Genomic DNA, 24607 nt, shown 5'->3' with positions numbered 1-24607 from the left:
CAATAGTGGAGCTCGAAAAGATGGAATCAATAGAATTTGATTGGATGGGCAGACTTAATGGTGAGGCTGAGACTGTAAACCTGAATGACCAGGAAAATGGCGGTCTGTGGGACATGAGACAATGATTCGGAAGGAAAGACGGGATGCTTATTTTAAATAGATTCAATTGGAAGTTACAACAGGATTTTCATGCAGAAACATCCAGAAGCTGTTGAAAGGCCAGAGCTGGTGTTCATAAAAAAAGTAAGAGCTGGAGATAATACAGTCAGCATTGTCCGCATGGGATAAAGCCATAGTGGATGTCTGTGCCAAGGGATAACATGGTAGCAAATGGAAAAGATGGCCCAGGGCAGACTTTTGGGGAAATAGAGCAGAAAAGGACCCATCTAGAGAAAGAGAGAGGACAAGAGGTGAGAGAAACAGAACACACAGAGTTGCAGAGGTAAAGGCAGGACCGGTGAAGTTGGTAAATGTGGCAGACTTGTGGAGGAGGAGAAGGATATAGACACAGAGGCTGGGTTTGGTGATAAAGGGTCACTTCCTCTGGGCAGTCTTTCCTCCCTCTCCCTCCCACCCAACTCCAAGCCATCCAGGACTTTCTTCCTCTCTCATTGCTTGGCCTGAGCACAGATGACATTGATGACAGGTTAGCCACCAGTGTTTGCCTGTGTAACAGTTTTCCCTTTAGATCAAATGCTCCCAAAAAGCAAAGACTGTGTGGGGTCACCTAGCACAGTGAGTACAGGATGGGGACTCAGAGAAGAAATGAACACAGAGAGAGCATTTTCAAGAGTGTTGAGATGGAAAGTCAAACTGTAAGGTGTTGTGAGAGAGGAAGATGGTCAGAGATGGAAGAAGCACCTGGCTATGAGAGAGGGCGGCAGGGAATTATGAGAAAAAGGAAAGAGAAAATTACATCAAGAGAGAAGCAGAAAGGAGAAAATGTTCAATTCTAGGGTAGGAGAGATTTGATAATGTTCTTAAACTGTGGTGAAAGTCAGTGGAAAGGAGAGGATGCAGAAGCAAGAGGAGGCAGTGGGTTGTAACTGATGGAGTGCCTTTGAGAAGGGAGTGGTGAATGCAGGGGAGGGATGACTCTGATGGAGAGCAGGGGCTGGGTGGAGGTGCAGAGGTGACATGGAGAGATGACAGGTGGACCAGGGGGTGAGAGATCAGAATGGACTATGAGGAAGGAACCTATGGCCTAACGGGAGAACAATGCCCACTGCGAAGTTCTAATACTGCCATTTATCAGTCACGTGACCTGTGGCAAGCGATAACATTTTTTCAAAGCCTCAACTTTCCTTTGGGTATTACCTTCCAACTTCAAAAATCAGAAGTTATTGCCTCACCCCCCCCCCCCCCCCCCTTACTTGAAGTGTCTTCTTGGCTGTTTGTTTTGTTTTTAATTTATTTTGGGAAGTTTCCGTTTGAGGGCAGAGAAGCTGGAAGATGGTCTGGATCTTATTAGCAAAGTAGTAGGTAGATCGTCTGAGTATGAAGGAGACATGTGCGAGCTGGGCATAGGATAGGGAGATGAACACAACGTGGATAAAAGGATTTGCAAGTATCAGTGAGGACCCAGGGGAGATTAAAGGGCCAGGATGCCTGATCCCGGAGAAATCAAGCCCCTTAAGAGAAAACCAAGTGTTAGCGGAGGTGTGCCCACACGCTTCCTCTTCCACTCGCTCTCACAGGTGAAGGTGAAAGGAGACGCGCCCACCCTGGGGCCCACGCATCTGGGGAGGCTTTGGGATGGCGTGTCTGCACGCTTTCAGCAACAGAAAGGAGGGTCTATTAATTTCCACGAGGCTTGCAGCCGTCCAAAGATCAGGAGCTCTGTAAGGAGCGTCGTGGACCCGGGGACCGCGGGCGCGCTCGGGCCGCCGCCCCGCCTGCCCGGTCTCGCGCACGGGCCGCGCCCCGCGTGCCGGTGGTGGTGCAGGGCGCTCCCGCCGCTGCAGGAACTTCAGGAACTTGGTTTTTTCTCGTGCCCATTGCACGATCTTGGGCTTTTTTTTTTTCTAAATTGCTGAGTGTGGAGAGGCCCCGCCCTTCCGCGCCTGCCCGGGGCCGTCCTTCCCGCGCTCCCGGAGGTGCTCCTTCCCGACGGCGCTGGAGGGCCTGGCGGCGGCGGCCCATGGGGTCCACGGCGCTCCCCGCCTGGCGGCAGCCCAGGTAGGGCGCTCGGCAGACCCGGGGAGGGCGCGGGAGGAGGGGCCCCGCGGGCGGGGTCCCCCTCATGGCTGGGCAGGCACCCACCGGCGCCCCGCAGAGCCTGCCGGCGCCCGCGCTCCTTTGAGCCCCTGACAGGTACCAGCTAATTCAGTTCTCCCGACAACCCTAGGAAGAAGGCTCTATTATTTCCCCCATTTTACGGAGGAGGAAATGGGAAGGACCTGCTCGGCCACCCCTTCCTTTTCCGCGCTTTCTGCCAGTCCTCCTCTTCCTCCCTCGCCCCACCCGCAGCCCTTCCCTGGACTTTCTCACACGCAATGTTGCAGGCTGATGTTTAGAAACATATATCGCACGTGTAGATTCCAGGGCCTTGTTCCTGAAAACTGATTCAGGGGTATAGCGGATGTGAATGCTGCGCTAACGCACCAAGTCATTCTGATGCAGGTTTACGGGAGCAATTCCTCTTCCCCATTGCCTTAGCACTCTGTGTCACCCGCCAGCAAAATCATCAAGCTACACTGTATCTGCTTCCCAACTTATTTGCCTTGTTTCTCAGAGGTTGCACATCTCCAACTACAAGAAAATCTTGTCTACAGTGGCAGGGTCACTCCAACCACCCTTCTGAACCTCAGGCAAAACTTCCAACAATGCTTTTCCTAACTCCCTCAGCCATATATCTGTCCATCTTTCTCAGTCATCTCCCCAGCAACCCATTTTTAAACCTAGCTTGACTTCCCTTTTCTGGCCTAGCGACTAAACTGCTTTCTATGGGTGTCTGATGAAGGAACTTATCTGCTCTTGCAAAATATAGTAGGAGGCAGTGGCGAGATACTGACCCGTCTCACACAATGCATTCGAAGTCAGTCCAGTTACTGAATTATCTACTATTTGGGAATGCCATTGTCATGCTCCCTCTTGTAACTATAAACCAGTTATCTCTCAAGTTCCACACTTAGCAGGCTAAGCTACTGGAACATGTATTGACCACATCAATCCTTCTCCATCCATATTTTTTTTCAAAATATTCAAAGCCATCTTTGCAATGCTTACTTTTATCCCTTGACAAACGGCAAGGTTAGAACTTTAGCAAAGGTGAAAGTGGACTTTGAAATGGAACCATAGTTGGCTTTAAGCAAACTCAGGATATGCACTTTAGCAGACAGTGTGTGCTGTGGGTCCTTTCAAAATCTGATGTGCATTAAAGGGTAACCCAATAAAAGCTTACTCACCTTGCCCAGTAGGTTAGTTAAAAGACACGTGTATAGTGCTGAAAGGATGATTATAAAGGAAGTGTTTAACGGTATTTTCCTGTCTTTATAGGTATCGGAGGAACATCTATCTTTTTATCTACTACTTAATCCAGTTCTGTGGCCACTCATGGATATTTACAAATATGACAGTCAGATTCTTTTCATTTGGAAAAGGTAAAACTCCAAAGCGGTTTTGGATTTTTAACTTTTAATCCTTGTTTTTAACTGGTCCTGGTTACATTAATTTTTTAACTTCTATGATTTGCCTAATATCCTTCACTCCTCTAAAATTTAGGGACAATATTTTTCAGTAAGTATACTTGTTGCTTAATGCAAAAACCAAACCTTGTTGGAGAAGAGGGAGGTAAGATGAGGGAAAAGGATTCAGCTTCTCCCTGAGTAGACAGTTTGCCCTAAAAACATAGACATGGTACTGGGGCAGTGCCATTTCACTCCTCCTTTCTTTTCTTTTCTTTTCCTTTGTTTTGAGGAAGATTAGCCCTGAGCTAACATCTGCTGCCAATCCTCCTCTTTTTGCTGAGGAAGACTGGCCCTGAGCTAACATCTGTGCCCATCTTCCTCTACTTTATTTGTGGGACACCTGCCACAGCATGGCTTGACAAGCTGTGCTGTGTCGGCACCCGGGATCCCAGCCGGCGAACCCCAGGCCTCCAAAGCGGAACGTGCGAACTTAACCTGCACCACCGGGCTGGCCCCATCACTTCTCCTTTCTGATTCTGCACCAAACCTTAGCAGATTTGGTGTGTTTTGAGGAAATCTGTAAATTCCAGTCTAATGTTTTATGCTGAGAAATCAGGAATTAAGCAAATTCTTTCCTTGTTTTTATTCCTCAGGTTTAAGGTGACTGGAGACTACTAATAAATGAAAGATAAACTGAATATCCCCCAGGCCTGTATTTGGTCCCCTTAAGGATTAATGTACCCCTGAGAAAATGTGGCTGACTCGTCACCTCTATGGGAGCTGGCATTAACGGTTTAGGTCATAAGCTTCCTCCAGTTTCCTCAAAAGTAAAGATTTTAAATAGCATTTCAGTTTTCAAAAACTGAATCACTAAATGACTGTCGAAATAACATTATTTTCATGTTCCATCCCCACATGGGTAAGTGTCATCACAGTTTACAACTGTTGCATGACTTGAAATTTGAGCAACTGCTGGTTTCAGCTGAAAACAAACATATAGACTCTATCTGGGAAAAATCACGCTATGCTCATCAATCCAGACTTCGGTATAATAAGGAAATTAATCTACTGCTGAGGAATGTAGACTATTTTATGTTGCTTTTTCTTACTACAAATCTACAGATCAGTTCTTGCCTTTGTTAAGAATCTCCAAAGATACAACTGGAGGCTTGAATTTCAACTATGAGTGTTGGGAGTCTTCAAGGAGAGGAAAACACAGGGGTTGGGAAAACTTCCTTTATATCTTTAGAAACAAATCATCACTTCCAGGCCTTGGAAGTTGGCTGTGGCTTTGTGGGCATTTTACAGGTCATTCCCAACACGAGCTGCAAGCAATGAACTCTTTCTTATGCTGCCTGGCATCTCCAGTAGGAAAAAATTGCTTTCGTCAGCCGTGTATTTATTTCTTAACTATTATCTTGCCTTTATAATTATAGAAGCTACTTATTATTAAAGAAATGCAACCTATTCCTACGGTTGAAATAGGACTGAAACAACTAAGTGGGGGTTCAGTACAATTCCTGAGTCAATGTATAAATTGAGTAGCTTAACAGCAATCTAATCACCTGAACGAGAAGCACCTGCTTCCTTCCTCCTTTGGCGAGCTGTGTAATCGATCACGCTCTGTTACAGCAAGGGCAGGGCCTTGGATAACAGCTTGGACTGTCTATGCCTCAGGAATCATCCATGAATTGGGGATGAAGGTAATAGTGTCCACCTTACAGAGCTGCTAAGAAGAGAAACCCTTAGTGCTCAATAGATATCGTCATGTGCATGATCACTAGGCAGTACAGACAGCAACGTCTTCCCCAGGAGGTTCTTAACATGGCAGGATTTCATCTTAAAATTTAAACCACCACATTTATCCTATTTAGAGGAACATTTGTATCCCTCCCATTTCAGCTCTCTCCAGATGCAGTATTTCGTTTGTGCCCTCTGCAACGCAAACTCCAAAAGACCCCATCAGAGGCCCAAATTCTAGTGTTTAAAACTAACAAAGATCCAGAAAGCACTAATTAAGTGTGCATAGCACACAAATGCTAGATACACATAAGATGTTATTTGATATCATGGCATCATTAATGTCATTTCCATAAAGCTTCTCTGAAATCACATTTTTCTCCTCCCTGTCAGTTTCTTGTCAATGGAAAAGCTGTGAGCACAGCAGCTTTTTTAATAAGCTCCCCTCCAATCTGTTGGCATTTAATGTCGTCTAGATTCTAACTGGCTACTTTTATGCGGGAATTGCTTATAATCTCGTAAATGGGGAATAAATGCTATAGCTTTGGCCATGAAGCCTTCTTTTTCAAGCTTTTATTTCTTTTTGGAAGAGGATCAATTAGAATGTTATATAATCTGAAGTGCTTTCTTTGGTTGCATAGTATTCTTCATAATTTAGTAGCCTATTTAGGAAATTTCTCACACGTACAATGAATAAGGAAGTAAATAATCTCAATTTTGTTTCAAAGTGCCGCGTCGATTTGGGTTGTGATCTAGTTTTTACTTAGTATGTCCATATTTTTAATTTGCTGGACACAGATTCCATGGTTGACACTTTTTATGCCATTGGACTTGTGATGCGACTTTGCCAATCCGTCTCCCTCTTGGAGTTGCTGCACATATGTGTTGGCATTGAATCGAACCATCTTCTTCCCAGGTTCCTGCAGGTGGGTTTGAGTCACATTATTAGTATTATGGAATCTGTTTCATACTTAACTTTGTTCTATTTATAGCCTCTCTTGACTTTATGGCGGTTAAAAAGCCAACCCTTGCTAACTTGCAACCCAAGTCACTAAGAAGGAGAATTCCATGAAAAATTACCTCATCCAAAAACACTGCACAGTTAGAATAGTCAGCTGGAAACATTCAGAGGAGTGACGCTTGGGGATCTGTGTGACACCGCCGTGATCCTCTCCTGGGAGGAGATGTCACAGCCACTTCCCACTCTCGCTATGCCACTGCCCTGGACAGTATAAGACAGAGCAGGGGCATAGGATTGGAGCCATTCGGACTCAGGTTTGATTCCTGGCTATTCCATCTACCACTGTGGGGTCATATCACTCACAATCTTTGGGCTGTTTCGGGGAACCACACACATGATATCTGGCAAAAAGCAGATGATCAAAAAAAAAAAAAGTTCCCTTCATCTCTCTCCAGAGAATAGAATATTCCCCAGCCACTTCTTATGCATTCTGCCACTTTTACTGAATACAAATTGAAAGCAAAGATCATTCATGTTTATCTAGTAGAATCTAATCAAAGACTTGGGCACCAGTCAGACCTGGATTCAAATCCCAGTTCTATCTCTTACTAGTTGTATGAATTTAAACAAGTCATATAGTTGCTCTGAACTGCCTTTCCTCACATGATGTGAAAAGAACAACATAACTGAGAAAATGGGTGGGATAGGTTCCTAGTGCTTAGTTAAGAAGACAATACGGGGTACCTATTGTATTATTTTAGCTATTATTTGTTCCTTCTACCATGTCTGTAATCTTAGATGACCATGTTCCTTTTAAAGGCAGGTTGAAGGAAGATGGGAAGTTCACTGGTAGAGATTCATTAGGAAATCATTGCTGGATTAAGGCAAGAAAAATAAAAAAGTGGTATTTTCCATAAGGAGGGAGAGATAAGAGTTAGGTGCCTATATGAACATGTGTTTAAAATCTACAGACAAAGATAGTTACATGAGTATAATTTTAAATATTCACAAAATGAATTAGCAAAATTGGTAAATAACTAAATTTGACAAATTTGCATTGTAAAAAATAATTAAAATACCAGAATCTGATTGTACTGCCAGAACCTAGCAAAGTGCTTAGAACCTAAACATACACCTTAAATTTTTGTTGAATGAAGGAGTGGCATGGATCCTTGTGTTAAAATTTGCTTAAAATACCATGAAACTTTAAAAGATGGAAGTAGGAATATAATTCTAAGGAGCCTATTAAGAATTCAGCATTACAAGTTTATGGGAAATTTTAAATTTTACTTATGAAATAAAAGTAGAGAAATAGTATTCATTAGGTTGAAGACATTTTGAGTGCTGAAATATCAAATGTAAAATAAAAATCAGGGCAATATTTAGAGTATAAACTACCAAGACTAGAGCAGTCAGTTAGCTAGCCAAGACCTAGATGGAATTCCCCTAAACATATTTCCTTACAAAATAAAATTGGGTACATATCTGTCCCAGAAGAAGCATATTATTTGGGAACAAGATTTATTGGTGTTTATTACTTGTTAACAACCAAATGCATATAGTGTCAGTATTCCATAATGCTAATTTTAGAGAACAGAATTAACAACCCAGGTTAAATGAAAGTTGGATTCTACCATATGGAATTATTTTGCTTAGAGAATGATCAAATTCATCTAAAGTCTAAGTCATCTTTTGGTATACTTTTTTGGACTTTTTACTTTTTTAGGCTAAATTGGCTAATATTAATTTCATGGTAAAACAGCATTTTCAAAGTTAAGTAGTGTTATTTTAGCTATTGCCAATGTAGGGAATGCATGTGAGAAAAAGGACAGGCAAATTTGTAGGAAAAAAGACAGAATACCTGCAATATGCCTAGAAAATGTTCACGTTTTTTATGCTTTCCAAAATCGTGTAGGCTTGCCTGCTAATAGAAATTATGATACAACTTATAAATCTGATTTCTTGGAGTTCCAGAAATTCCAGAATATTTAAGTGTGATTTTAATCACTATTAATTAGAACTGTTTTGGCTTATAGAAATATGATCACTGTAATCAAGCTATATCCTGGTTTGGTAATTTAAAAATAATAGCAAATATACATTGAAACTTTTTTTCAAAGGTGAGGTTGCAAAGTCTACTGTTAGTGGGCTCAAATGATTTTGAAGTCTTTATTGTCTGGAGGGATAAGAAGTCAGGGATCACAACATTAGAGAAGACAATTGCCATTTTCGTCCTGAGATGATTATTATTCAGTTTTCTTCTGATTGTTTGGCTTCCTCTTTTTGTCTCTTTGAGATTTTATCTGCCCTCTCTCTTTTATTCATTTACTATCTTTTCTATGGTTTTCACATTGGACATGGTATTGGAGAAAGCTTCAAAAACACATCATCACATCCAAAGTTTCAGTTTCTCCGGTCTTCCTTTTTTAGAGTTCTGAAGACAATTAGAAGAATTCCCTCATTATGAGATGACTCTGAAGTCCTTGCTTTAAAGTAACCAAACAAAACTCTAAGGTTGTGTAATAATTCTTGGTTTTCCTGTTTCCCCATTTCTAAGTGAAGAAACTGTAGTTAAAAGTGTGGCTAAGCTACTTACACGGTAGCCATAGCTGATTACATATGGTATCTTGAAAAATGCATGGTGTCCAGCTGCTTTCAAGTGGTTTGAAGAACATGTCTGCATGTTTGTGGTGTTATTTTGACATTTTTGTGAGATTGCTGAGTCACAAATGAATTCTCTTTTTGGGAAATGGTCTTCCAAAATATCAAGATAAGTCATTCCAAAAGGCAGTAGGAACCATTAGCTAGTTGAATAATTACAATCCCATGTATCAAATGGTGGTGGTGTGTGTATAGGGGGTATGTTTGTTTTCTGTGTTTTGTTCTGTGTATTTTTAAATGTTTTATACACACATCTTTATTTTGAGAGTTAGGGAAAAGCCATTATGAATTTCTAAAGTTACACACAATTGCTAAAGGAAAAAAGGGGGGAAATCCATTGACAATAAGACTGTAATTTAACACAGATATATATACTTTATGTACTTAAAAAATATATACATAAGGGGAAAAGGGCAAAACTATAACATAAATAGTTGTTTATAGATGTCCATTTTTGGAAATAATTACATGCCAATTAAAATTACATAAGGAAATATAGTAAACTTTTGATATACTTAAAATGGGATAGTAAAAAACGTCCAAAGGGGGCATATAACTATTATGAGAAATGAAAATATAAGTGAAAACTAGGCATCTCTCCCCTCTAACTCCTTCCTCCCAAATGAGCTTGCATGTTTTATTGGCTTTAGTAAAAAAAGCTGAATTGGGAAATCAGTTTATTTCAGTAGATTTAATCAAAACAATGTGGCTTTTACAGAGCGGAAACACTACCAACCCTGAAATATTGATTTTGAAGGGCTTTGCTCTGACTTTGCTTGTGCGGAAGCCTGAGAAAGAGGTTTCTATTGACATAGCTTTAGGATGTTTCAACTCAAAGAGAGAGGAAAATATCCACAAAACTAACCTTCGTATCATGCCGTTAGACTGAAGGACCTTTAGGAAACGCTCAGAGTAATCCAGTTTACTCCTTTACCTTTTGAGAAATGCTTTAAATGCAAAGACTTCATATATAACTGAATTAAAATGGCTAAATTCTGCATCCTTCCCTTTGCATCATAATAAACACTGCTGTACCTGTATTAATTTTACACAGCTTTTAAAATCTATAAATCAAAATACTAGGAATTATTACTCCCAAATTATTGTGCCTAAAAATTCCATTTGTGAGCCCAAATTGCAAGATCTATTTTTATATTTACCAATATTACCTCCTATTTCTGATAAGGGCAGGCAGGGATCTGCTTGCCAAAAACCACTCCAAAGATTTCACAGTCACAGATTCTTCTGAGAGCATATATGAAGGAAATCCCAAAGGAGGGTCTTAAAATAAACCTTTCAGGAAAACAGCCAAGTTTCACCCTAAATTCTTTTTTTTTTTTTAAAGATTTTATTTTTTCCTTTTTATCCCCAAAGCCCCCCAGTACATAGTTGTATATTCTTCGTTGTGGGTCCTTCTAGTTGTAGCATGTGGGACGCTGCCTCAGCGTGGCTTGATGAGCAGTGCCATGTCCGTGCCCAGGATTCGAACCAACGAAACACTGGGCTGCCTGCAGCGGAGCGCACGGACTTAACCACTTGGCCACGGGGCCAGCCCCTCACCCTAAATTCTTTTTATCTGTGAAGCAGGTGCTGCTTTGCATTGCTAGATTCAATAATCTTCTGGTTTTCCATAAAATCATGTAGATTTTTCTCTCCAGTTTTGAGTTGGGAACAGGTTTATATTGTTAGAGATAAAATTGTACTAAAGATAGTATGGAGCTGTGAGACTCTCAAAATTTTTAAGCCTCTTGGGACTGAATTGCACACACTCCATAGATATCTCTGTAGATAATACAGCATTCACTCTGTAGATGAGATCTTAGATTTTGCCTCTATTCTTCGCCTTTGATCCATGGAGTTCTTCAGTGTGATAACTATAAAGCTATATTCATAGTATAATTTTAAAGATGCTGAGATTAATTTTTTTATTCACTAATGGTCTTAATTATATAGAAAAAATGTGTTTTCCTATAAATATACTACTAATCACTACATTAAATTATGTTTATTTTCTTAATAATAATAGCTTACATTTATTTAGGGCTTTCTACGTGCCAAACACTTTCCTAAGATCTTCACATGCATTAACTCATTTAATCTTCACAACTTATCCTGTACAATATTTACTATTTAATACTAATACTAATTATTATCTCCAGTGCAATTACTTAACACAAAAGTTAAATAAATTACCCAAGGTCACATTTGTTTACTGTCTGTCTCACCAAGTAGGATGTAAATACCATGAGGCTGGGACCAGGGCTTGATCCCCCGGGACCCAGAGCAGTGCACTCAATGAACATCTATTGAAAAATGAATAAATAAACAAAAAATATATAAATAGTATTATTTACATGCTTTTGTCTTACAGAAGAAAGTAATTGGTGGTTTTTGAACATATAAGGGTACGTTTCTGAAATTGTCAACAAAAGTTCACAGGATTGAAATAGTTTGGGTTATCATTTTAGTAAAATAATAGTCTGTGAGGTTAAAACTAACCTATTTTTAAGATTCTAGAAATTCTCCCTCTAGTTGAAACTTCATTTTACCCCTTCAATAGTTAATAACTAAAGTGCTAGCTGCCATCTATACAGTAACAACTTAATTTTGGTCCTTGCTTAACCTGGAGTTTAGGATTGCCAAATAGAACAGAAAAAATGCAAAGTATTTTTATTTTATGGCTGCCTTACTTCTGAGTAGACCACATTACCACCATGTTTAATTTGGCCTAAGTTATAGGGTGGTTTTTACTGTACTTTTATTCTAGCTGTTTGAGTTACACTAAACATTCCAAGACCATTCATTAGTAATTAGTCATTTTCTCACAGCTTTTGTTTAAAATGATAAAGTGTTAAGTGTTCCCAAGTGTCAGCTCCAAATAACTGGTCAAAAATAATAAATTTAAAAAGTCTATTCTTCAAAATTGTTTTGGTGTTGATTTAGATAAGGAGGGTCTTGTTTTCAGGTTTAAGTTTTGAAGGCAGGTTTCTTTAAAGAGTAGGCTCTAACCTGGATGTTAGGTGCAGGGATGGCCCCTAAAATAACAAAGGTGAAAATGTCTTAATTGTTTCAGAACAAGCGATTTAGAATCACAGTGTCTAGATTTTGATTCCAGATCTGTAGGCAAGTCACTTTCACTTTGTAAGATGCAGCATCCTTTGCAAAAGGCAGATCATACTATGAGCACTTACTTCTTAGGGTCATTATGGAGACTAAATGAGATGGTGTATGTTTAGAACTGGGCACAAAGTAACCAATAAATGTTGGCTTTTATCAATTTACGAATATCTCCACCTAAATTCTCCCATTGTATTGCCATTGAACGGTCAAGTTAGAGTTTGAATAACTATCAGGTAATTTGTTAATTAAATCGAGATTGTTGGGGTGGTCCTCCATGTAAGTACATGGTTGTGTTTTGGGGGCATGTTGATCGCTGACTTCTGTGCAGTTGGGATTCCATCACTAACACGCCACAGACCCTCAAGTGATGATTTTCAACATGGTGAGTTTCATTGTGCAGCTGCAGTCTCTTTTAGGAGATTTTCTCCTCTGTACCCATTATTAAGGGGCAGCCTGACATCACGAATAGCTTACAACTCTGGAAAACAGTGGCGCCCAGGTCTGCCACTAGTTTGGGCAAGTCACTTACCTTCTCTGGTTCCCAAATTCCTTATTCACAAAAAGGTGGTATTGGGCTAGTATCTAGAAGGTCCCCTAGAGATCCATCTTATCAAGAAGTATCTAAGTTTTTTCTTTCAATAGTCAGCCATGTAATTAGAAATATGTGTTGTGTGTATGCTTTCAGGTGTGTATATCTCCTGAGATTTTTATCAAAAATTAGATGATTTCTTAATTAGCAGGCACTGATCAAATGTAAGATTAGGTGGTGCCTAAGTACTTGTTTACTGCTAAGATCTTGTATCTGAAGGCTGCCACGTGACATGACAGCAAGCTTGGTTCATTCAGTAATTATAATTGCAGTTAAGTATAATTCATTATATAAATGTAATTAAATTAAATCAAGAAACTAGGGCATCGTAAAGAAAGACTGACAAAAGAAAAACAGCTATGTAGATAGCTTCCATAGATTGACTAAGGTTTGAATCATATCTAATTCCCTTAGCCAAGCAAAGATCCTCTTGACTCACCGTGGTAGTCATAAGTATGCTGATATAGCTTATACATGTGGATTTCTGATCATGTGGGCTGCTGTTGGCAAATCTTGGATTTCTCTGCACTAGGTGATTTTCCAGGACTAACAGCCTATGATTCTAAGTCATAGATTATCCCAGTCTTTTCTCTTTGATCCGCTTTAAAAATAAAAACAGCTATTGAAAAATAGAAAGCAATTCTCCCTTTCCTTTATCACTAATATGCTCCCTCAATCTCAACTATATTTTCCTTTGACCATGTAGAGCAAAGTAAAATATTCTATTAAAAAAAAAACAAACAAGAAATGCAGAGTGTACTGGGGATATTAATACAACATAAGAAAGCACATTACATTTAGATTGGGAAAGAGGAATGTATTTTTTGAGGTCAGTAATTGAAGCTAAGCCGTAAGCATGTGAATTCTCAATGATTTGCAAATGCTTACTGACTTGGAAAAACATGAATATGTTGAATTCTTTTCATTTTCCACTAGCTTTTGAGGGCTAGGATTATATTACTTCCCTTCCCCCACACCCAGCTCCACCTGAAAAGCTACGATGGCGTCCTTGTTGGATGAAATTGAAATTTCTCAGCCTGTCATTCAAAACCCTTCACAACCCAGCCCCCACCATGTTTTCAATTTATCCCCTATTATTCCCTTCTATGCAGAACCCTCCCCCCCCCAGGGGTCCTCATTACTCCCCAACACACACACCCTGCATTTTCACACCTCTGCCTCTTTGCTCAGGCTGCTCCCTGGGCCTCGGATGCCATTCCTCCTCTCCAGTCCACCTGACAAACCCCTGTCTATTTTTCAAGATCCAACTGAAATGGTGCCTGTCTTCATAAATCTCTCTGCATCCCTTCCCCAGGCAGGTGTCTCCCTCACCTGTGCTCTTTAAAGGACCGCATTATTCACATGTGTTATGGTTATTGCCTCACATTCTCCTACCATATATATAGTCTTAGCATGTAATACGTCATGGACACTCAATGAGAGCTTGCCAAAGTGAACAAAAACGTGTGCGTGTATCACAAGAAGGGAAATATCCTGACTCAGATAAAATATATGTTATCTTTTTATTCATTATATGTAATTTGGAGAATATAGAAAAACAAAAAGGAGGATATGAAATTCATCCATTACTCTGCTCCCTCAGAGATCATGTTAACAGTTTAGTGTACTTCTTTCCAGTTAAAACGTGCTTTTAAGAGAAACTCTGTTTTTTAAAATTAGAAAATTGCCTACACGCTTAACAGATGATCCTAATTCTCGACTTTGCTGTTTCTTTGTTAGCTCACAGAGAGAATAATCATCCTCTTTGTGGTGATCACCAGTCAAGAGGAAGTCCAAGGGAAATACGTGGTGTGTGTTTTATTCTTCTTTTGGAATCTATTGGATATGGTTAGGTAAGGAGACAAAATAATCTCTTAAAGTCAAATTGCTTTTTACAGTGAAACCAGTAATAGCTGCTTGCATTTGGTTACTCTGAATGAGAGAGAAAAACATAACCCCTTTTCAAATTATTTTATCTTGATATGGAAATGTATTTTTAGTGCTTTCCATAATGGGCATATCAAAGATAATGAAAACCTACCGTGGTATTACAAGAGCAAATCAGCGCATTCAGGTTTCCAGCAGAAGACTTGGCATAACACCAATTTGGAATAAACCTCACAGCTGTTTGCTAATGAAAGGCATTTCTTGCAATTGCTCTGGTACACGTTACTTTAATAAGCAAAGCACGACTTTTATTATATCATAGTCAGAATTTACAAAGTTGGTTTCTGTGAATTGGAGAATATTTTCAATATAGGGCCTCATCTCTCTGGGAAAAAATGCCCGTCCACATACATTTTTGTTTACAGTCCCGCCAGGTTCAGATGACTGACTGAGGCTCTTTGGTGAACTCCGTGGAAATCCCGGAACCTCAGGTTAAGAACGCTTGCTCTGGATTGTCTTAGATTTTCTTCTAATTCTGAAACTTTGCAACGAGATGAGCCTAGTCTTATCTCTACCAGCAGTGCTGTAAAACAGTCCCCTTTGCTCAGTGGCTCACTTTGCAGATGTGTCGTAACTGCTACCTCATGTTTCGTAGCTGAGAACTGCCCCTCCTCATGAGACATGGCGCCTCATCCAGGACTGTGGTTTCTGATGTCTTATTCTTTGGTACGCCTGACTCTTTCAGTGTCAATTCAGTCTCAGATAAGATCAGTAGACTCACTGGAGGACAAAGTGACTTTTGCATTGAGAGGGGTATCATGATGTCATGGAAAGACTTTTGAACACAGAAGTAGAAGATCTCAGGATGAACCCCACCTCCACTGCTTACTTGCTGTACCATCTTGGGAAAATCACTTAACCTTATAAAAAACAAACACAATAGCACTAAGATAATTCATATATCTTAATATTCACCCTTTTAAAGTATAATATTTGTGGGGTTTAGTGTTTTCAAAGATAAGTGTAACCATTACTACTATTTTGAAAACATTTTCATTATCCCCAAAAGAAACCCCAAACCCATGAGCAGTAACTCCCATTCTCTCTTCCTCTCAGCCCCTGGCCCCCACTAACATACTATCTCTATGGATTTGCCTATTCTGGACATTTCATATAAATGGAATTATAAAATATGTGGCCTTTGTGATTGGCTGCTTTCACTTAGCATAACGTTTTCAAGGTTCATCCATGTTGTAACATGTCTCAGTATTTCATTACTTTTTATGGCTGAATAATATTCCATTGTATTGATATACCACTTTTTATCTATCCATTCATCAGTTGATGGACATTTTGGTTGTTTCTACTTTTTGGTCATGAGGAATACTGCTGCGAACATCCATGTACGAGGTTTTGTGTGCATATATGTTTTCATTTCTCTTAACCTAGGAGAGAAATTCCTGAGCACCTAAACTTTTTGCAACTCAATTTTTTTTCCTGTGTAAAATGGGGGCAGAATTATCTTCCAAAGTTACCCTAGAATGACTGTTTTAAAAGCAAAGACCAAGGAACTTCCTTAACCTGATAAAGGCATCTGTGAAAAATCCACAGCTAACATGATGGTTAATGATGAAAGACTGATCTTTCCTCTTAAGACCAGGAACAAGACAAGGATGTCCACTCTTGCCACTTCTATTCAACATTGTACTAGAAGTTCTAGCCATGGTAGTTAGGCAAGAAAATGATGTCAAAGGCATCCATATTGGAAAGGAAGGAGTAAAATTATCTCTATTGGCAGATGACATGATCTTGTATATAAAAAATCATAAGGAATCCACTGACAAATATTAAAACTAATAAACTAGTTCAGCAAGGTGTAGAACAAAAACTCAATATACAAAAATCAATTGTATTATATATACTTGCAATGACCCAGGTAAAACAAAATAAAGAAAACAGTTCCATTTATAATAGCATCAAAAAATTAAAGTACTTAGGAATAAATTTAACAAAAGATGTACAGAATGTATACACTGAAAACTATAAAACATTGTTGAGAGAAATTAAATAAGAACTAAATAAATGGAAAGATATCTCATGTTTATGGGTTGAAGACTGAATGTTGTTAAGATGGCAACACTCCCCAAATTGATCTACAGATTCAATCTCTATCAGAATCCCAGCTGGTTCCTTTGCAGAAATTGAGAAGGTGATCCTAAAACTCACATGGAAACCCAAGGAACCCAGAATAGCCAAAACAATCTTGAAAAAGAAGAACATAGTTGGAAAACTCACACTTCTCAATTTCAAAACTTACTACAATGCAACAATAATCAAGAGTGTGATACTGGCATAGGGATATATCATGGAACAGAATTGACAGTCCAGGCATAAACTCTCACATTTATGATCAGTTGATTTTTGACAAGGGTGCCAAAACCATTGAATGGGGAAAAATTGTCTTTTCAACAAATGGTTCTGGGACAACTGGATATCCACATGCAAAAAGATGAAGTTGGACCCTTACCTCACGCCGTATACAAAGATTAACTCAAAGTGGATCAAAAACCTAAATGTAAGAGCTAAAACTTTAAAGCTCTTAGAAGAAAACATAGGGGTAAATCTTTGTGCTCTTGGATTTGGCAATGGATTCTTAGATTTGACACCCAAACACAAGCAACAAAGAAAAAAGATACACTGGACTTCTTCAAAAGTGGCTTTTAAACATATGAGAAGATACTTACCTACTCTCATAAGAGAAAAAACACAAAATAGTGAGATACCATTTTTCATTTAGATTGATAAAGATGAAAAAGTTTAGTAACTTGCCATGTTTGATGAGGGCTTGCACTGTTAGTATATAGTCTATATACACATAGACAAGTATACGCAAAAATATTTCTGAAAGAATGCATAAGAAATTGGCATTGGTCATTGCCTCTGAGGAAATAGGGTCCTGGAATGAGAGAAAGATTTACTTTTCTCCATTCATGTTTTCAAGGTTTTGGATTTTATTTTGCCATATGTATGTACTGCCCAATCCAGTAGTTCTCAAAATATGGTCCTTGGACCGGTGGCATCAGCATCACCTGGAACTTGTTTGTAACACAGATTTTCAGGCTCCACCTCAGACCCCCCTGAATCAGACACTCTGGGGATAGGGCACAGCAATTTGTGCTTTAGCAAGCCCTCTGGTTGATTCTGATGTATGCTTAAGCCTAGTCAGAGAGAGAAAAAAGATGAGACCACTTCATCTGTTACATCACAAAGGCAGGATTAAAACTACTGTACCCAAAACAACCTCCTAAAGCCAGTTCATTAACTAATCACACAAGATGGCACAACCACATAAGTTGAGGGATGCCAAATAAGGATTTAGAAATCATATTTTTATTTTTAAAATTCACTCCCTAGATATTTACAAGTACTTCTGTCTTTAAAAACCTAGCTGCTTGCTGCATGAAATGGGCTGGCTTCTGAGTGAAACTGAAGTCACTAATCAAGGAAATTTGTAACTGTCATTTGCTGGGGTATAAGGGTTACATTTTTCTCATTTCACCTCCATAATTATACATGATCCACACCATGAGACAAACCAGACTGACATGGTGACACTCCTACCATTTTTTTTTACCTCTTCTCCTGCTTAAATGATAGGAAATGAAGAATGGAATTTGCACACTTTCCAGTTTTATCTGTGTATTTAATTGCATAGTAAGGTATTTCATTCTTCTGTTATTCCTCAGACATCAGCAGCCAATGATGTTTACGAGCTCCTTGTCTCCTTGCAGGTACACTTACAGCATGCTTTCAGTCATTGGAATATCCTACGCCATCTTGACGTGGCTCAGTCAAACACTATGGATGCCCGTTTATCCTTTGTGTGTTCTTGCTGAAGGTAAGAAAACTGTGACAAAAGCAATCTAGTTATAATGGCTCACCAAATTCTTTGATGATTAAATTACTATTTTTGCTACTGCTTAGCTGACTCAATGTCTCTTTCCTGGCATACTTCCCTTGATGCAAAGAAGCAAAGCATTAAGAAACGAAGGTAGAGGGGGAAGCAGTGCTGCACAGTAGACAAAATGTTGGAGGAGGAATGAGGACATCTGAGTACAGGCCCTTAACTTCATTATCTCTGTTTGAGTTTTGGGTAAATCATTTAACCTAAGTCTATTTACTCATCCAAAAGGGGTTTAACATTTAGTGATTCAGTGATTCTTTTCAATGCATAGAAATTCAGTTCCCTCTGGCTGTACTGTCCATCCCACTTGCCATCTACCATGCATCCCAGTCTCTGCCAGCAAAAGTTAACTCCACCTTTAGGTCTATGAGCAATTTCTCAGGGAAGGATTCCCTGACTTCTTCAGCTAAGGCAACTCCCCCTAGTACAGCACCATGAATCTCTCTTTGATAAGATCTATCTTGGTTGTACTTAGACACTTGTGTGATTTTTTGGTGAATATCTGTTTCCCTGACTAGCCTCTAAGTGCCATGGGGATATGGGCTTCTCTTTGTTTCCTTGCTTCCTTCCTTTTATGAACCTAGGATGCAGGCTTAATAAACGCTGGATGAATTACTGCATACAATACAAAGTAGGCTAACTACTTAGCCTAACTGTAAACCTAAAACTTAAAATCAAATGATGAAAATCATCAATTTGCAAAGTGCTGGAGGATATTGAGGAAATAGATGCTTCCTTCTGTAAGGGATTTGGCAGACTGATAGAGAACTTTCTGCAACAGATGTGATTAAAGATTTTGAAAAGTGAAGGCATAAGGAAATTGGGAAAGCATGTTAAAGTAACTAAGGGAAAATATACAGAAACAGATTTAACATAAAATGATGGTGACGTTGGCAATAATCGTAAAGTATATACAATAGAAACACATGTTTTCTATCTACCGATGACCAAAGAAAAGGAGCTTAGAGTAAATCATATTAGACAGAGTTTTAAAATTTGTTTTGTTTTCAAATGGAAGAATTATTAAATTTTGGAATAGACTATGCCAAGAGAACCTAGACAATAATCTTCTTGAAAACCATAAAAAAAGGTTGCCATTACTTTGAGAATGAAACCCCTCACTCATTGAAACATTTATCAAGTACAGTCCTTTGTTATATCATAGGAAAAATACTGTAAACCATATATAAAGGAGTAAGGTAGAAATATGACTAATCTTTTCCTAAAAATAAGGGATGGATAAATGTATAGGAAAGGTTTCCATTCTAGTTATTCCATAATTCTAAGCCTTCTTTCCAGAAAAGCCATGTTCCTATATGGTTACCATAAAACATAGATTCTTTTATTAAAATCAGGTTCATAAACTTATTCTTGCCATTAAAAGCAAAATATATACAGAAAAAAGTCTAGATGCACATATGACAAAATGTCAATAATGATTAATTCTGGGTGGTGGAATATAGGTGACTAATTTTATCTTTATATGTTTCTATATATTTCAAATTTCCCAAAGTATAAAAACATGCAGTTAAGAAAACATATTTGACTTTTGATAACTGTAATATCTTTTAATAACTATAGTTTCCCATCTGATAATGTGAGAGAAAAACTAAATCCATGTGAATAACCAAATCAACTCTACTGATAAAATGCTAGAGACCGAGGTGTAGCCCATGGAAATCTTCGATGGTATGCCTTGGTGTCAATTGCAGACCCTGTGCCAATGCCACTCAGCCTGTTCTGTCTGGCTCTAGTAGCTGTGGGCGACTGACTTTTCCTCCATCTTTTTAAAAAAAGACACTTTAAAAAATAATTTTAGACTCACAAGAAGTTGCAAAACTATTGCATTGTTCTCATATACCCTTGCCCCAGCTTATCCTAATGATAACCTCTTACATAACCATAGTACATTATCATTTTATTCCATGAAATGTTATCAAAAATCTATATGTAGGGTACAATTTCATAGAACTTCTCTCTCTTTTTATCTGACACCCCAACCTCCTCCCTCAAAATTATTTAGGCCAGCATTTCTCAGACTTCCTCGGTTTTTATTAAGTACTGCTGGGGCACGGGAAGGAAGGAGGAGCTATTCCAAGGCTAGTTAAACTAAGGAAATGTTGGGTGAAACCAGTTTCTTTACTGCAGAACTTTTCAGAATCTACTATACTAATGTGTGTTGTGAAACTCCAACAGGAAAATATAAGCAGCATTTTCCAAACTCATTTGGCTGTCACCCCTATTTGAGGCTAAGGGGACAGGTGTGTTTTGAGATATCATTTTAAGAAACACTGTATACTATTTCTCTGTAGACATAACAAAGTATAAGATGGACCAAAATTCAACAAGTCACACTGCTGTAATGGCCTTGCCAATTTAATCTTTCAGATTTCTATATCAAACTGTAGCTTTCTGGGCCAGCCCCGTGGCCAAGTGGTTAAGTTCATGCGCTATGCTTTGGCGGCCCAGGGTTTCGCCGGTTCGGATCCTGGGCGCAGACATGGCACCGCTCATCAGGCCATGTTGAGGTGGCATCCCACATACCACAACTAGAAGGACCCACAACTAAAATATACAACTATGCACTGGGGGGATTTGGGGAGAAAAAGCAGAAAAAAAAAAAAAACGATTGGCAACAGTTGTTAGCTCAGGTGCCAATCTTTAAAAACAAACAAAAAACCCCTGTAGCTTTAGCTAAAGGATTCAGCAATTATCACAAAACTGCCATGATCAAATTCAAAATAGCCTTCAGCTATGCAGACATACATACATATCCCTGTAACAGATTAAGGAGGGAAACCTTCATGATTCCTCCTTTTTCTTTGCACAGCATTTGCCGTCTATCAGTCACTGCCTTATTTTGAATCATTTGGCACTTACTCCACAACGCTGCCCTTTGACTTATCCATCTATTTCCCATACGTGCTGAAAATATATCTCATGATGCTCTTTATAGGTAAGTGGCGTCTGCTTTGTTTTTGTATTCTTCCCCTGCTTTTTGGTTAGTGCCACCATCGACCTTAACAGAAAGGTCTGTAAACATGGGAGAGACCGAAAAGGAAGCCTGACACGATGAACTACACCTTGTTAACAAAGCACCCAGAAATTATACTGCCTTTTCCAGGACATCATGAGATCAAATATATCACTGTTTCACTGTATGAACAGGAACAATTTTACTAGCAGAATATGTAACTACGCTGTGTATGAAATTTAGACGTTTTTACATTGGACACAGGTATCTGCAAACAAAACCTAGATGTCAAACTAAGCAGGCTTGGGTGTTTCTGTTTTTCCATTGATATCTGTTTTGTTTAATGTCTGTTTGGCCTTATGTGCTAGCATTTCCCCGCAGGCAAGTGGGAGTAGGTGCAAAAGACCCAAAAAAAGTGTATGGAACAAAAAGAGTTGAAAACATTTGAGCAATTAATTTTTTCCCAGGAAACTGGGAAAAAGCCTTCCATTATTAAATTTTAGTTTCTCCAGCTCTAACCTTCACAAATCCCCAAGAAAAAGATTACCTTTAGAAGGTAACAATTATCATATTTACAAAAACAACACATCAAAGAGAAGACAAATATGAAACTTCAGGGCAAGTGGAGACAGCTTCCCTAAAGAAAAATTAATTCCTTGCAATAAACAAAATAGTAAGATGGAGGGGTTTGTTTTACTTACCCTTCTGCAGAAAATCTAGACACTCCTGTAAGTGTTCTTTCTTTGAGTCTCCCTTGCAAGTGTCTGGTCCCTGGACTTCAGGCAGCACTGTGACTGTATTTTACAACCATGGTTCTTTCCAGAGAAATGGCTAATCAATCGTACTTACTTTGCCACTTCCTTCTCCACATTAGGTATGTATTTTACCTACAGTCATCTTTACTCCGAAAGAAGTGACATGCTCAGAGTCTTCCCCATTAAAAAGAAGAAAATCTGAAGCACAGCATTACAATGCGACACAAGAAAAGACAGGCTTGTGGATTCAGCGCAGCAAACACAAACCAGGAAGCATTCTGGTGGGAAAATACCTAGGATTTGACAAAACCTGACATGAAATAATTGCACTCCTCTCTAAAACTCTAGACATATCACAGCAGTCTATGTTTCTCACACATTGTATTTTCAAAACATATACTCTGCACAACCTGCTTCACTAAAACTGTGGATTTTATACCAGTTACATTTATATTGTGTGAAGCCCCATTATTTTCCTGTAAGGTTAATGAGAAATAGGAGATTACCTGGAGTAGATTCAATTAAACCAAGAAACTGAAGTTGTTAACCTAAATTACATCTATTTACATTTATTTCTTTTCACTTCTGAGTTCCCAAATAGCAGCAGATCTGTAGGAGGGGAGTGATGTGGAATATGCTCTGCCGTAGTCTAGAGTAACATATTTTATAGACAGATGTCACTGTCCCCAGAGTTAACATCCAACGTAAACATTAGACACACTTAGAAAATTAAACATGTTTCTAAACCCTGAAAGAGTACTCATTAATATTACACAAGTTATTTGAGCTTTGATGCTTTAAAAGAGGGCTCTGATGAAAACAGAAAAAGACCTTTGGTAATTATACAAATAATGCCCCATATTCCTTTTTTTAAACATAATCAGGCCTTATACATACCTTACAGGAGGTAAAAGGTACAAAAACATAGTAAATCATTTAAAAGAGGTAAGAAAATTAAGGACTACTGACGTTTCAGATTATTTATTCCTGAATTATTATTGCTAATTACTACAAATCATATATGTCATCGCTTATAGTCTTGAAAAATGCTCCTTTCTTTGAAAATCTAAAACACATGTGAATAGTTGACTAATAGAATCATTTCTGTAACATTAGTATATCATTCACTTTTCTTGAATTATAGAATCATCTTATCCAGTGACTATGTAAAAGAGTACTAAATATTTTGTGACAGAACAACCAAGTAATAAAAATGTAATTATAAAAAAATGAGTAATCTTATTTCCACCAAATAAAACATTTGAAAAGAAACAATTGAGTATTAATAAAGATAATTGACATATTTATAAATTTAATATATTTGGAATTTTAAAGTATTAAAATTACCCTTTTAAGAAGCTACATTTTGTTTCTAAACTTGTTTATTTCACTTCTAAATTTAAAAAAAAAATTACTGAACGCTTTAGTGTGTAAAGAGAACAGAAACCCATTTCCAAATTTTAGGTGACCTAGTCTAGCTTCTTCCCAATAAAGATGGCTACTTACACTGCTGAAATAGATATCTAGGATTACTAAAATGAAGAGAAAGAATTAGAGAAACTATACTTTATTAGGCCATTAGAGGAAATTAAAATTGCATTATTAAATGATACTTTAATTTTTAAACCAGATTACCTAAAGAAGCTTTCTACTTCTAAAAATAGAAGACCGAAAATAAATACAAGTATATTTATAATTATGGTAATTTTGAAGTATTGAGATGAGGTTTGACAATAATTTGAGATAGCTTCAACAATTGTTAACATAAAAAACTCTTGTGATTTCCTCTGGTGACAGAGTTACAATTGTTAATATTACTGTGGTTGGTTGCCTATATTCATAATCAAAAGAAATATTAAATTTTTTTAGAGGTTAGTGAAAATAAGGATGTCATTTCTTTTCCCATTCAAGTTCATGTTCCCCAGGTTAAGAAACCCAGACGTCGAGTAAACATCTAGTTAATCGGATGTTACCCAGATTGCACAGTTGATTTCTTTGGCTATCTGTTTTAACCATATGTCCATCAGATCTCCATTTCATTTTGTTCAGTGTCATCAAAGGCTTAGTTTCTCAAATCTAATTAATATAGATGAAATAGGAAACAATTAGATATTTTGAAAGCGTAAGACAACTTTTTAAATGATCTTTCTTCGGAGTTTGAAATGCCAAGTTTCACTGCCTGAAGTTTTAAGTCACCCAAGCTAAGGAGCAGGGATCAACATCAGCAGTGCCTCTGGTGCTGAAAAAGGCGGGGGGGGGGGGGGGGGGGGGGGAAAGGGGGCGCAGTAAAACTGCTCTGAATCAAAACTGCTTTGAAGAAGTTATCT

The 24607-nt window shown here is 38.4% G+C and overlaps 1 protein-coding gene across 2 annotated transcripts; it reads left to right on the top strand.

Annotated features, from left to right (window-relative positions):
* The first annotated feature begins 2054 nt into the window (after positions 1–2054).
* On the top strand, positions 2055–24501 carry HACD4 (3-hydroxyacyl-CoA dehydratase 4). 2 transcript variants are annotated; one of them, XM_046664563.1, is made up of 7 exons: positions 2055–2178; positions 3499–3602; positions 6168–6295; positions 14441–14553; positions 18379–18485; positions 21382–21507; positions 22400–24501. In XM_046664563.1, the coding sequence occupies exons 1-7, from the start codon at positions 2141–2143 to the stop codon at positions 22480–22482; spliced, it is 699 nt and encodes a 232-aa protein (XP_046520519.1). In that variant the 5' UTR covers positions 2055–2140; the 3' UTR covers positions 22483–24501. The 2 variants fall into 2 exon arrangements, with proteins under 2 accessions (XP_046520519.1, XP_046520521.1); XM_046664565.1 differs by lacking the exon at positions 2055–2178 and adding an exon at positions 2182–2313.
* The last annotated feature ends 106 nt before the right edge of the window (positions 24502–24607 follow it).

The sequence above is a fragment of the Equus quagga genome, chromosome 6, assembly GCF_021613505.1.
Source record: "Equus quagga isolate Etosha38 chromosome 6, UCLA_HA_Equagga_1.0, whole genome shotgun sequence".
Classification (NCBI taxonomy): domain Eukaryota; kingdom Metazoa; phylum Chordata; class Mammalia; order Perissodactyla; family Equidae; genus Equus; species Equus quagga.
The sequence above is the reverse complement of the archived record's forward strand: the minus strand, read 5'-3'. Positions and strand labels throughout refer to the sequence as shown.

Excerpts from the sequence above, each read along its gene's own strand:
- HACD4 (XM_046664563.1), top strand. The coding sequence starts at position 2,141 with ATGGGGTCCACGGCGCTCCCCGCCTGGCGGCAGCCCAG. Across the intron at positions 2,179-3,498 it reads CCCGCCTGGCGGCAGCCCAG|GTATCGGAGGAACATCTATC; the intron begins GTAGGGCGCTCG and ends CTGTCTTTATAG. Across the intron at positions 3,603-6,167 it reads ATTCTTTTCATTTGGAAAAG|ATTCCATGGTTGACACTTTT; the intron begins GTAAAACTCCAA and ends TGCTGGACACAG.